This window comes from Mastacembelus armatus, chromosome 17, assembly GCF_900324485.2.
Source record: "Mastacembelus armatus chromosome 17, fMasArm1.2, whole genome shotgun sequence".
NCBI classification, from domain to species: Eukaryota; Metazoa; Chordata; class Actinopteri; order Synbranchiformes; family Mastacembelidae; genus Mastacembelus; species Mastacembelus armatus.
Genome location: NC_046649.1, coordinates 19226294 through 19240730, shown reverse-complemented (window position 1 = coordinate 19240730; position 14437 = coordinate 19226294). Strand labels below are relative to the sequence as shown.

At 39.5% G+C, this 14437-nt stretch overlaps 1 protein-coding gene across 5 annotated transcripts in view; it reads right to left on the bottom strand.

Moving 5' to 3' along the window:
- LOC113134759 (protein tyrosine phosphatase receptor type M) overlaps nucleotides 1-14437 on the bottom strand; it is a 138227-nt gene that overhangs the window by 36778 nt on the left and 87012 nt on the right. For 2 of the 5 annotated variants that reach the window (XM_026314262.1, XM_026314263.1), the window contains exons 13-17: nucleotides 14349-14385; nucleotides 13506-13580; nucleotides 11968-12103; nucleotides 10571-10600; nucleotides 1388-1605 (exon numbers count right to left, since the gene is read on the bottom strand). In XM_026314262.1, the coding sequence (XP_026170047.1) occupies nucleotides 1388-1605; nucleotides 10571-10600; nucleotides 11968-12103; nucleotides 13506-13580; nucleotides 14349-14385 (496 nt within the window). The remainder of the gene's footprint in view (nucleotides 1-1387; nucleotides 1606-10570; nucleotides 10601-11967; nucleotides 12104-13505; nucleotides 13581-14348; nucleotides 14386-14437) is intronic. The other 3 variants (XM_026314265.1, XM_026314266.1, XM_026314267.1) reach the window with 3 other exon arrangements.

Below are 14437 nucleotides of genomic sequence, written 5' to 3'. Positions count from 1 at the left end.
ACATAAGGCCATGGAGAGTGTCATAAGGCTTAGAATGCAGTTTTGAAAGCATTACATTGATAGGCACAGTAGAAATAATGCATTGAAATCATTTGTACTGGCAGACAGACGGCCAGATTTGAACATCCACACTAACAGACAGTTAATCAAGGTCAGAGCATCTTTGGGGCTCCCGCCCTGCGGGGGTGTGGAGACAGAAGCTGCTGTGGAGTTTTAATCTGATGGTTTTGACTGGGATTATATCAGGTCAAGCCCTGGGTGCAGACTTAGCTGAGCTGTCCATCAACAAAGCATTAAGTTTAACCTGGGAAGGATAAAATTAATAGGTTATCGCACCAGAGCACATCTAGGATGTGTTGTGTGTTTCCTCTGTGAATTGGAAACAGAACAGGGCTCAGCTTTGGATCTCACAACAGACCTCTTGGTGCGTTCATGTTTACTGATAAGCTTTGAAGTCAGGTTTGTGATTACAAGGCGTCTAAGTTGATTTCTGATCAAATTACCAGACTCCCTTCAAGCCAATAACAAGCATTTTAACAATTATTACTACAGATGGACAACTACGGTGCAGGTTTCAGCAACCACATACACATAATAAAAATCATCAAGGTTGCTCTTTTAAATTTAATTTCAGCTAGTTTAAGAAAAATTCATTAGAAAAAAAAATTAAAGAGGGTATGTGAAAAAAGGACAGAACAATCCCTCGAGGGCTTGTGAATCTTCATCTAAAGAATAAAATTAAACAATCTTTCAAAGTCTTTTCAATCAAATCAAAGTAAATTCTGTTCAGCTGCTTTGAAGAAACCATTTCTCTATTGACTACCACTAGCACTGCTAACAATGGGTAATTTTTCAAAAGCTACAAAATTACTGTCAAATCATTTGCACGGACTGAATAAAGTCTTGGTTAGAATAAGGCAAAAGCATAATAAAGGAACATCAAGACATTTCTTCATTGAACAATCTATTAGCAACACTAATTTCTGCAACTGGATGTGGTAAAAAACACTTTTATGACTGCAATAATTAAAAGTCATATGGTCTCACACTGTGTTTTGATAACCATTGTTCTGAAACTTTAGAGATCTTTTTATAAGGGGAGTCAAAACAAATGTGACTCTGTGACACATACAGTACATGCACTCTGCAAATGAGGATTTAAAGTCAAGATTCAGATTTGTATTATTTTTATTGAGTGTGTTCCTAAATCCATGGTTTACTTAGAACAGAAGCAAGACTCACATCTTCAGGTGGGCCCGGTGTGATTATTTCCTGTGCAGCCAACTTTGATTTCCTTTTCACCTGACCAAACCAAATAAATTGCTTCCAGCCTGCTCGGTATGTGTGACTGCAAAAAAGCACGTAGGCTGATGCAGCACCATCTTACCTCGGCCGTTGAGAGTGAGGGCACACTCGCTGCGGCCATTGAGTGTGAGCGCGCACTCGCTGCGGGTGTTCAGTGTGTGGTTGTGTGTGTCCATGAAGGAAAGGGCTTCGTCACAGTTGGTACCCTGTTCCGTGTAGCTCTTATCCATGGAATTGACCATCACTGTCATCTCCTGGCGGGTGCTGTTCAGTGTCTCCTTACGCTTCTTAGCTAATTTCCTTTTAAAGGGGAAGAAGAAAAGCAAAACAATCAGATGAAGACAACACTGACAGAGCTTGACTTGATCTGACATGATACTAGTAGAGATTATTCACATATGCAGTGAGAAGGCCGAGCTAATGTGCCACAGGTTGTGGTCACTTTAGGTTTCATTTGGTGCTTTGTCAAGCAGTGAATTTTAGATCCTTGAGAATGCGGAAAGGTGTGACACCCTAACCCAAATACATCAATGACCCTGATGATTTAAAATTAGCTATTGTATTTGAGGGTGGAAGAATTAGAGATGTGAACGATGAACTGAAACAGTCAACCTGCTTTTATTGACCTACTTTCAGTTGATGTGCTGGAGTCTACAAGCAATCTGTTCCTGATCAAACACCATTAACGCAATAAACACAAAGGCACAGATACACACATATGTATGCACACATAGATACAGTACCATCAGCACCCAAATACTATTCACTTTTTATTTTTTAAGAAGAACTTGTGACCAGGGCTTGTTGTCTGTCCCCTGGTCAAAACACAGAGGGGATGTTTGCTCTGAAACAGCCTCTCTATAGATGTTACTGTAGGTTGGTCACAGTTGATTTAAGCAGCATCTAAACATTAATTTTTAACAGAATCTTTTTATTGATATTGTGTGTTTTTGTGTTGCTTTAGTTTTTAGTCATGCTGCAGTAATGGCCATAGGTATGGCAATAATGGTCCATTTCTTGGCATGTATTATGACTCTGCATTGTCCCATCTTTAAAGAGTTTAAACCCAGTGCTGCCAGGAGGTTGAAACTACCTCAACATCTATTGGATTGATTGCCCTGAAATTTGTTTCACACATTCAAATCCTCCTCAGGATGAATTTTAATCATGGTATTGATCTTTTCACAATCTTCTATATTGTTTCCATTTAGCTGCATGATGGTCTGTGATGGAGCCTTGGCTGATCCAGGGCAGGTTTCCACCAGACCTGCTAAACTGAGGCACTGCAGGTTGAATGACTCAATATAAATCAGTGTCTGAGTAATAACAACAATTTCATAATGCTTAAATGTTCAGACCTTTTGCCTTTTGCAACACTGCCACTGGCACTCATTGCATTGTCTGCATTTTGTTATCATTAAATGAGGGTTGTCAAAGCTGAGGCTTCTGGAGCAAAACAGCCACTCAGGCTCTGTGTCACTTTCTCACACTGCCCAAATAAATCTCACGCAAATAAGAGGAGTGTCATACTTTTTTCACATATAAGAGCCAATCTTGGCCAAAAGGGTACACTTTTTGTAACCTTAGCTTGTAAAACTGTGCGCAAAATGTTTTAACATAAGGAAATAACTCCACTACATACTATCTCTAGTAATGTTAAATTTAGGAGAAGACATGGGTAACTAATAACTCTTATTAAACAGGGTTTCACAAAATAATATACTTCTATATTTCCTCTACTCAAACTATCAAAACAACTGGGTGATTTTCTAACACAATGTGCGGCTAATATGCAAAACATACAAGGAGACAAAGAGACAAAACCTTCACACTGTTTTTCATTTATCTTAGAAATGTTGTATTCTGCATGCATGCAGGATTTTAATATCTGTCTTACACCAACAGAGAATGTAAATACTGCTTTGGTTTGACTTTATAACTCAGGCTCCAAACTGAGAGAGGAGCAGCCATAACTTCATAAAGACCGATATTTGCTGATGTGGTGTTGTGATCTTATACTGGCCTTTTTAACATGAATGCACACAAGCAGGTGATAGAAGCTGTTGGATAGAGTCACAATTTATAAGGTGAAAACAATACGAACAAAATGGCAGAGCTCAGCATGAGCCCAGAACTGCTGCTGAACTGAAGTAAAATATTTAAAAAGCATTGCTCTTTAAGATTTAGGGACTGCTTCAGAATGTTTCCATGTGGTGGATGTGCACATCTGCAAAGCAGTGAGAAGCTTCATGTGTTGATACAGTTTAATCATCCATTTACAAAACAGCACTGATGTTTGGTCACATGTGATACCCTGAGGATCACTCAAACAAAAGGAGAGTGCTTTATGTTTGCCATTAAGAGGCCATTAGTGTGTGTGCGTGTGTGGAGAGGTCTGCGTGTGTGTCTCTGCGTGTGACATGAGTGGTGGTCTGAGCCACTTTTAATGCAATTTCAGTCTTAAACAGTGCATCAGTTGCTCTTCTCCCATTTCATATAATGTATAATGTATGAACTATGTGCCACATTTCTATGACAGTGCTGAATGTATTTTAAATTTTCCACTGATTCTACAAACTTGCACTGCTCTGGTTGTTTCTGACTTGGGCTTCTAAATGAATATACAAGAAGTTATAACTCAAAGATTTCAAAACTCACATTTTTGAGTGTGAACCAGTTTCCTCCTCCACTAACTCTGGCTCATGTGTCCTAAATAAGGCTCTGAATCCCTGAAGGAGCCCCGTTCTGAAGCTGACCCTGGACTTTGACCTCTTAGAGGAAAAAATCAGTCACATAAAAGAATTTCCCTATGGCGATAAATAATGCATCACATTATCGCTCTGAGGACTGAACCCTCCTATATTTCTACAGAAGTTGCACTGGAGAAAAATGGCAAACAGCTTGAGAGGGAACATATTGTAGCTATAGTTTTATCTGATGCCTGCCACTGCACTGTAGCTGGAGGGGAGTGAGTAGTGTAAAAATTAAGTATGGCAGCCCTCACACTGATCCTCGCACTTTGTTACTCTCTGTGTGACCCCTCTGCCTATTTGAATTGCAGTCTCTCTCATGGACAACTGCTGTCTAATGACGCACTCCTGCTGCTTTGTTTTCGCAAATCTCCTCTGTTTATTCAATTTTTTCGCTGTCTCGTGCCATATGGCAACAGGCCCCCGCTGTCTTCAAACAGTCATTTGCTCTGAAGGCCGCGACGTGAGGCTAATAGTGGATCCGTTCTTCAGATAGCAAAGTGACAAAGTAAAGACATTTTCATCTGCCGGACCCACTTTTTGTCTTTAATCTGCAATTAAAGTCGGGAACAAACTGGCAATCTTGTGTCTTTTTTCCTGTTAAAGCTTCATGTTGTAATAGAAAGAAGTGAGGAGGGGAAGGGGAGCTGTATGTACCCCAGGCAATATTAAGATTGATTCAGTACTGTGTGCACTCATGGAGAAGACTATTTAGAACCGCTATAATCCAGGTTTTAATACTGTATCACTGTTCTTATTTCTACTTCTGCTCAGGCTTGGATTTACATTCTCCTGGCCTGTATAACAGTTGAAGCGTGAGCGTTGGAGATAAACGAGGCTGCACAGACACCATTGCCAAAATGAGGAAAGCACCAGCAATACTAGGATGTTTGCTAGGCACTGTGGGTGTTAGATGAAGATTAATTGGCATGCTAGTCTCTCCTCATTTGTAAGAAGGGAAAATTTAATGATAGATGACTATGTTACAGGGTCTGATATGCTGAGAGAGATAGTACAAGGAAGCGTAGAGTAGAGTGGTTGTGCCAGTTGATGAATGTGACCATTTTTCATATCCTATCCCCTGATAGTTAGCATGAAGCTGCACATAGAAAGATCCCAGCAAAAAATTTATAGGGCTGATTACTTGCAGGCATGCCCAACAATAAAATCACAGATTTCTCTGAATGGTGCATGCATTTTAAGGCGATGAGACAGACAGATGGCAGAGGAGTTTGTAGAAGTAAAGACTGAGCAAACACACCAGGTAACTATATTAGGCAACTCTCATTAGAGATTGACAGGCCTGGCATGTCTAAGATCTAAGAGAGCAGAGCTCCTAACTCCAAGATTTCAGCTACAACAAAAAGAAAGTTGCTTGGATTGTGTGTCTGCGTGTGTTTGCCAGAATGTCTGTTCTGTGGGAGGTGATGCTGCTGCAACTTCTAAAGACAAGAGCTTCAAAACCTTAAGCTCAGCATGGCGGGCCTCATTTCAGCACCACAGCATCCTAAACCTTGTGACATTGGGACAAAGATGGCTTGATTAAACAATCTGCACACACGCATGCACGCGTATGTGTAAAATGTGTGCATATTAGATGACTGACGTCCAGCTGGGAGGGGCAACAGAAGCGTCTTTGATTAACCCAGTGGGGGCATTTCAGCAGTTGTTTGCACTGTGTCTGAAAGTTGACTCCATCTATAACGAATTCTCCTGGAGCTTTTCTCTATCCATCACCCAAACACTCATTTAATTTAGTAGCTGAAAAAATATTTTTTTCCGCTGCCTCTGTACAGTCCTGTTTATCTTCTTATCTTTTTTAAACAAACAATAAAATGAAAAGTGTCTTTCATAACTCCTTTCCTTCCTCATCTACTGGATCCAAAGACAGGATTGAATTGTATCAAAAACATCAAACATTAACATTAACATGTAACATTGAATTGAGTATTTGTACATATTTTAAACTGATGTATGAACTATATGCAGTACATTGTACATTTAGGGTTTTGTTTAATTAGAATTTAAAAATAACTTAATATGCTCTTGAGTAAAAGAAATTAGAATTTTGTTATAGCTTTTGAACCGGCTGACAACAGTACTATATAACAGTTTATGTACTGTAGTAATCTGTAAGTACCATTTTGTAAGTGTCTCTTTGACAAGAACAAGCATAAACACCCTACTCCTCCTTTATAGTTAGTTGATCACTACATATATTTAATTTAAAACCATAAACCTGTCGATTTTTTCTCGAGTTTGAATTTTTGCAAAACGTGTTAAACCTGATGTTTCCCCTCTTGTGACAGCATTGTTTGCATTATGTCAATGTATTTTATTCAGAGTTAAGTCAGTAGCTTGTAGGAACAGTTGTGCACAGAGCCAAACTGTCACAGGCAGATGTTTTGTAAATTATATCACTGTAAAATTTGTCTATTTAAACGTCATAGCTCCATGCGTGACATCCCTTCACCATGCTCGAACTGCTCTTCCTCCTTCCCTTTGCTCATCAACATGCAGAGCTCGTAGGTGCAAAAAATCTGCAAGGCTTGTACCAATTAATGTGATTCTTGCTGCATGTTCAGCTTGTAAGGTTTAATGAAGGTTGCCCTGAGCACATTGTGTTATAGTTTAGTAAGCCTCCCATTCTGACACTCAGCGCAGTGAAGGTGATGATTAAAAGTAAGATTTAGAAAGAATGTGTTTTCAATCACTACAGGGACAGTTCCTGGCATGCAGGTTCGTTTGCCATTGGGCCCACTCAATAAAATATATGCACTTATCATACCTAAAGGGATTTATGATGTAAGTGACCACCTGTCAGAAAGAAAGGGAACATGGAACAAAGGAAATTGTTTTTTATGAGATGACAGAATAAAGCACCTTGCAGAAACAACACCAATATTTATAGACTGAATTAATCAATAGGTACTGGACTGTAATGGACTCAATTTTTTCTCATTTTGTTTTAATATGATCAGACTTACTCTACTAAAATAGCATTTAGGAAGCCACCATAGGACATTAAACTCTCAGGCCCCAGGCAAAATAAAGGGCAGTGACTACATATTAGTTCTTTCAACTCATTTTGCATAACAATAGTAAGTAATCCCTTTTTAATATAATGAATTAATTAGTACAACTTTAAACAGAAATAAAAATAAATTAAATTGTAGGGCAAGGTGTGCTGTGTTATTTGTTTAATGTTACGCCACATGATAACAAAAGGTCTTCAGTTAACTCTTCAGAAGTAAAAGGCAGATCACGGTCCTGATTTTTTAAGGAGCACTACAAACGCCTGACATATTGGCTAGAAAAGATACAGTAAGCATGTTTCTACTTAATGCGCCTGCTCTTTGATGGATGAAACTGACTCTCATGGGAATGAAGACCCAATCACAACACTTGCCTTATGCCAATTGATCTCTCTTGTTCCCAGCAGCAGCAGGCAGAGTGGCCAGTAAGGCCACCTGATTAAAGAAACGGTCATATATTTGATCACACATGTAACTGCATCTATAATGAGCACTTTGATTGATGTTGTGTTGTGTGTGAACTCCCACAGTCCCCTCTGGCAATATACCTAAAGTGCATATTTTGGTGACTGCAGGATGTTCTCATGCCTTTGAAAGACTTTGATGAATGGACAAGAGCATTAATGGGGTTCATCAATCATACAGGTGTTGTAATCTCATGGCTGGCAACAAGGCTGTCTTCAGAACTGCGGATGAGCATTTAACAAATGCTCCAGAAGACAACTTCTTAAGAATCACCCTATAATTAATTTGACAACATGGGACAAACTTTGAGCACATGCAACATATTAGTTATATGTACATTTACTTATGAGCTGAGCTTGAACATCTAGCAAGAAATAGCAGGACGGAGGAAGAGGACAAAGTGCCCATCATACAGAGGACCTCTTCAGTGTGATGCAACATTTTTAGTTTCCACCTTCACACCTTAGGGTGCAAATCCAGGCCTTCCCCATTAGCCACCACACATTCTTGCACCTATCAAATACTGTATGACACAATTACTCATGATGCTAAGCTGTACAACCAATTAATGGCCTCGTGAAGAGTTATTCTTTACTTGGTGATACAACTATAGAACATGCTGATGTGTTTAGCTGAAAATGTATTATTACAGTCTTATTTTTCATTAATTTACTTCAACAAAGTGACAGCAGAGGAAATAAGATGATAAATATTATTTATATTGCCTCTGAAATTATACAATTTATATGCAATGTGCCTGATAAATTCATACAATTACAGTAAACCTCTATAATGGAGGACTAGGTGAAAAAAGGGACTTATTCAAATTGTTGTAAAATGTGTTGAAATATCTTCTAATCATTCATAAATATATAATCAAATAGCTCATCTTGCATGAATTGGTTTGAATTGTTTTGGTGCTGTTGGACTTTAGATTATCCATCTTTCCAAAAGTTGAACTGAGGATACTGTTACTTGTTACAGTGATCCCAAAATCACATATCTAAGTTAAAGTGATCTAGAAGCTGAGTCATGGCAACAGTTAAGTTGAAACGTTTCACCACTAATCCAGGTGGCTTCTTTAGTCTAAGGGGAAGCTGGTAGAAATCCCACATTGATCTTTCAGGTTGGTTAAATCACATATCGGTTTTTATATATGCATCGAATTCTTTTTTTACTCATGTCTTACCACAGTATGTTTTATTTATTAGTAGGCTACTAGTTGCTTTCATGGCACAATTTCCCTTCATCTTATTGAACATTACACTGTGTTGTTATCTTGTCAGCTTCAGAAAGGGGTCACAACATTCACAGCCCTCTCATTATGTTCTTTTCAAACTTAACAGCGAGCCCTCAATTCATATTGATGCATGTGACTGGAAAAAAGCAGGCATAGTGCTACTGACGTCACACACATTCTTCACACTTCTGAAGAAGATTCCTAAAGCCCATGGTTTAGCTTTGCAGCTCAGACTCGTCCTATCAACTGTTTAGAGCCTTAACCACTGTTAAACCCTGTCCTTCCCACTATGTATTTTGGAGCAGTTACTAGAACAACTACAGTACATTTCAATGCACAGTAGTATTTTGCATTTACTCTGGCAGTCAGTTGTAGTTTATTTGGCATTTCCATGCACACCTACATACGTGCATATAATTAAAATAACAAAAATATCAAATCAACATTTTTATTGTTTCACTGCCAACCTCATCTCTTCCTGTTTAGCTCGACCAATGTGCACGCACAAGCCTGATGACACCACTCCTCTAAGTCATCGGGGCTTTCCAGTCAAGGTAGCTGTGATCTAACGTGACTGACACACTGAGTATTCAGAGTAGTATTATCTCCAGGTGTATTCTGAGATGTTCTTTGATGTGAGGCAGCCTCCATTCTCTCCTCTGATCACAGTCATCTCAAGACAGATTAGTCGGTATCCATCACAAAGACAGTACAGAGGGAGCTTATGAGCTACAGCAGAGAAGGCAGAGCTGCAGAATAAGCTTCTTTGCTATTCAAAGGTGTGATGTGGAATCATCTCTTATATTAAGAGTGAATAAAGCAGCACTACCACTATTGTTTCATGATGTTGGAGACATCTAAATAGAAAGGAGGTTATACTGTCATCAAATCAGCCCATTCAGTAGTGATGCACATGTCTTTGCCAGCTAAAGACACAACTCCACCATCACCATAGAATCAATGGGATGGACGTGCAGTAACCCAAAAAACATGCTTGAAAATAAAAAAGTAGGAAGAAGAATGAGAGCTGGGATGGTGACAAAGTGAGAGGATAAAGAAGGGGCAGAAAAAGACCTGACATTATCACATGCGTATGGAGCCAAACTGGTAAAGTCAACATGTTAGCCGATCACATTTTCAGTGTAATACCTATAAAGGAGGTCAATCCTACACAGCATTATCGACTGCATTTGTTGGTATTTGCAGACTGTATCCTTAAGTGTATAAGATGTGAAATATTTGGACCAGCCCATTGAGGTTCATGGCACAACTAAAGCATAGCTGCGCTGTGATAGGCACTTCAAAAAAAATCCAACTTTGACAAGTCAACAGAGATGAAATCATTGGAGGCGAATGAAAAATTCACACTCAGTAAAAATGCAGTAGCTGCGGCATTGATTTTTTTTCTTTCACAAGATGAGTTTGGCAGCCGTATAATCATTAAGGCAGTTTAGTTCATCATTTGATAAACAAACTCCTTAAGAATCTAGCAAAAATTATGTCTGCAATAACATCTCAGTGGCAGGTTTATTTTGTGGGGGTGTAGCTGCGGCTGTCTGCTTTCTTCAGAAGTCGTGCCAATGTGACATACAGTATGATGTGCTCATCGTGTGGAGATGCATTGGAGTGGCGTCCTCCGTTCCTCCAGCAGAGATTACAGTTGGGCCTCTGTAATAGCTCTGGGCAGGAGGAGGATGACATGGCTCTTTGCATGCATGGGAAACAGCGTGTGGGTGAGAAGCATGGCACTAACATTACACAAAGTGGTTACTTACAGGTAGTAAGTGTAGGAGTGATAGGTTCTTCTGCCGAGTGGGGTGGTGGTAGGATTTAAGCAGTGGAGGAGGGGAGGGTATGGAATGAAAAGGAAAGAAAAAGTAAAAATATATTAATGTTTGAAAAAAGAGTAGAAATGAACAAAACTAGATATGGTGGCATACGTGGAGGTAAACTAGTGATCGTGAGGGCAAAGGTGATCGTTTGGAGTTATGTCATGCTTTGCAAGGGGGTCCTCAGTACAGAACAGTAGAAAAACTAATTAAACTGATATTGAACTAGTCTGTACCATGTGATGGCAAATCAGAAGCAACCATGTCGTCACTAAAAGCCCCTTTTATGAACACAAAATTTTATATATCTAGAAAAATTACCATATCTGACCTTAAAGGTTAAAACCTAATCAGTGATTTGAATATCTAAACACACCCTGATTCCCTGTTGGTGATGGTAAATTACACAAAATTCAACCAATGAAGTCATCTCCATCTCTGGTTTGATTAAGGCTAATTGAAAGCAATTCCATTACTGTGTGCTGATTTTCACACCAATCTACCCATCACTGTGCTACACAGACATGCCCTGCTGTTTAAAATAAAGAATCTAATATTACTTTCAAAAATAAACATGGAACATAGTTATTATATTAGTACAGAACTATGCCTTCCCACTTCCCACTGCTTCATCTCCTGCACTGACCTTTGCTCTTTATTTCAAGACAAGCAATATAATATCAAAGTAGAAAGTACAGTAAAGTATAGCAAACACAAAGTTCCACTTTGAAATGTATATCTTTTTCTGCACAACTGACAATGGAGATATAAAAGGAAACATTCTTGTGTTCACAAAAGAAATGTCTGCAGGGACTGAGACTGTATTACTTCAAGCCTTGCTGTGGACAAATGGGTTTGATATTTGCTGAGCATTAGCTCCCCTGATTGCTGGAATATGTACAGAGGACCTCTCTCCAGTATGGGGTCCAGGGCTAATGTAATGTAAGCCTTAGTTATGTGGACATCATCTTTCCTTTTCAGCCTTTCATCATATTTTCTTTCGTCTTTTCTCCCTCCCTTCCTCCATACCACAGGCCTCAAAAACATTTTTTCTATTCCCATTCTAGTGTCACTGAAGCGCTACACATTTGTTTGAGGGTGCTGTGAAAACGAATTAATTTTTCATGGCACAGTGTATCTCATGGCTGTAAACAGCCTTAATGGGGCGTATCAACATAATCAAATTAATTATTTACTACGACGCTGACAATGCTACTGTTTGAGGGAGAAATATACAAAATGATAAAAACAGAAAGTACTTATTTGTAAGCGCTCTGCAACTAAGTTCAGTCTTTTTCACAAATCTAAAGAAGTCTATCAACTAGTAAGAAAAAAAAGCTTACCTTTTCTTCATGAGGAGGATGACTCCTAAGAAGATGATGACGAAGAGGAGGATGCCAGCGATGACCCCTGCGATCTTCACTGTGTGGTCGGTTTGTTTCTCTGGCTCCACTGCGTCAGGTTTGTGAGTGGCTGCGCCTGAAAAAAATCACAAAGAAAGTGTAATTTATAGAGCAGACCGCAACTATATGTGACTGTGTGGAGGACTGAGCCTGATTAATCAATACAATGATATTTTGTGGCATTTTGTAAGCAATAGATATCAATAGATTTTTATTGGCAGCGAGTATTCTGACCCAAAGTATTCTCCTCAAGACTTGACCTTTAGCTCTGTCCATAGTGGACAGCTCTCTCTGGATTACGCTGCAGCAGGAGAGATAAGTGAAAACCATCTCTACCCCTGGTTAATCATATATGGGGCAAATGGTTGTTGGCCTGTAGAAAAATGCAGGATGCAGAGCAGTGAAGATAATACTCAAGAAGATAAAACCCCCCAAACATTAAATATCAGCTCAGGAGGAGATAGCTAACAATGAGAGACGGAGAGAGGGAGAGGGAAAAGGCAGCTTGTTTTAACAGCATCTGCTCCCTGGGAAGTGATAAGAAGCACTCTGAGGATGGCAACGTTGCTGGAATCACAACTGTCCACCTGAACAACACCATTATTCCTTGTCAGCTGGGGTAAATTTAGAATGATAAATTGTTATGTCAAACAAATCTGTTAGAGCTGGCTTCCTTCTCTCCTCATAGTTGCCATTTTCTCTCCCTATCAGAAAGGTAAATATCTATCCCAGGATGGTTGTGACATATTGCTCTTGCTCTGGAGTGTTGTTATCAACAGCGTGGCCTTTATTAGATATAAGTTTTTAAGGCAGAAAGGTGGCAGATTTCAAGGCTGGTGACAGATTAACAATCAGTCCTTGAACCAATGGAGCTGATTTTGTCCAAGTATACTGTTAGAGGCTAACCTTGCAGAAATGCTGTCACTGACAAATGTTCATTTGAGCTGTGCATGCTGTATATTCACTGCCATAAATCAATATTCTTCTAGCCAAAGACAACTTGAGATTCACACACAAGTAGAAGCTGAGCCCAATTTATTTTAAAAACTCACAGGATCTTTACATGAACACTTCTGCACCCTTCTACATGTTTACAGTTGTCAGAACTGCAGCAAACAATATTTAGTCGCCTGGAAATAATGAGAATTATTCATGAAAATAGATTAACTCCTGTCAGAAGTCTCCAACACTGACACATCAAATGAAAATCGAGCCTCAAACAGGTCTTTCATGTCCAATAAAGCAGAGAGGATGAAGGTAGATGACAACGTCTACAAGTCTTGGATTTAATCACAGTGAGTCTATACAAATAGCAAGGCAATAAAGAAAACCACACACATGCAATATTCTATGTGTTTGTTTGCCTGTTGAGGGAATCACCAGTATGGCTGCCACATTAAAGAAGTAAGGGGTGAACCGAGGCTCTGGACAGAATAACTGACATGGGCAGAGAATGTATAGAAGGCTACAGGTCTGACCTGTTAGTTGGTTGTCACCGGCTGCTGGAGCAATGCGGATGTAGGGGGTTGTGAGCTGAGTCACAAGTATGGCAGCTGAATAAAGTCAGTCGATCCAGGAAGGCATGCAGCAAAGAGATGGAGAGAGGGAGAGAGAGGGGTACAGAGAGAGAGAGAGAGAAAGAGAGGCCACACTGAAGCTGAAAACAGCCATACCAACAATTCCCATTATCATGCAACATTAACGCAGAAAAATACACCCATTACAGTATTAGAGAGCATTTGACAATTTGTTTTGCCCTGTTAGCAACAGCAATCATTGAATCTTATTCCTTCAGGTGGTTTCTTCTTTGATGGTACTATATGTGTTATTTGACTTCTATTGAGACATGTAGATGTATATATTTGGAACTCCACAAGAAATCCATAATGGAGCTACATACAAACTCAGACTATACAAGATTGTCAGGGCATGTGACAGGACCTCCCATGGCCCAGAACAGAGTGTGACCAAGGCTCCCTCTGGCCCCGTCAGTTCTGCTCCGAGATCAATGGTGCTTAGACTTCATCACGCTTAATGTGTGGAGCAGAGCATACAGGCAGCATTTCTAAGTATGTGCAGACCTCAGTGTGCACCCAGTCATAGAAGGACACGTTCGTGATCACTCTATTGATCAAATTTCATGTCAAGACACCACACAACTTCTAAGACACTGGGAAACACACTGAATAATTATCAGTTTCAATAAATTTCAATGACTCTTATTCAAAAACACGTTAATTTTGTTAGTTCACAAAAACCGAATGCAAATGATGTTTGAAACTATATATGGCAAACATTCACACAGCCGTAGTCAGGCCTACCTTTGGTTGCTACTCGAACACAGTCAATTTTGGTCTCCTGTACAAACAGATAAATTTGGGAGGAAAGGGGAAGAGAAGGGAAGAAAATG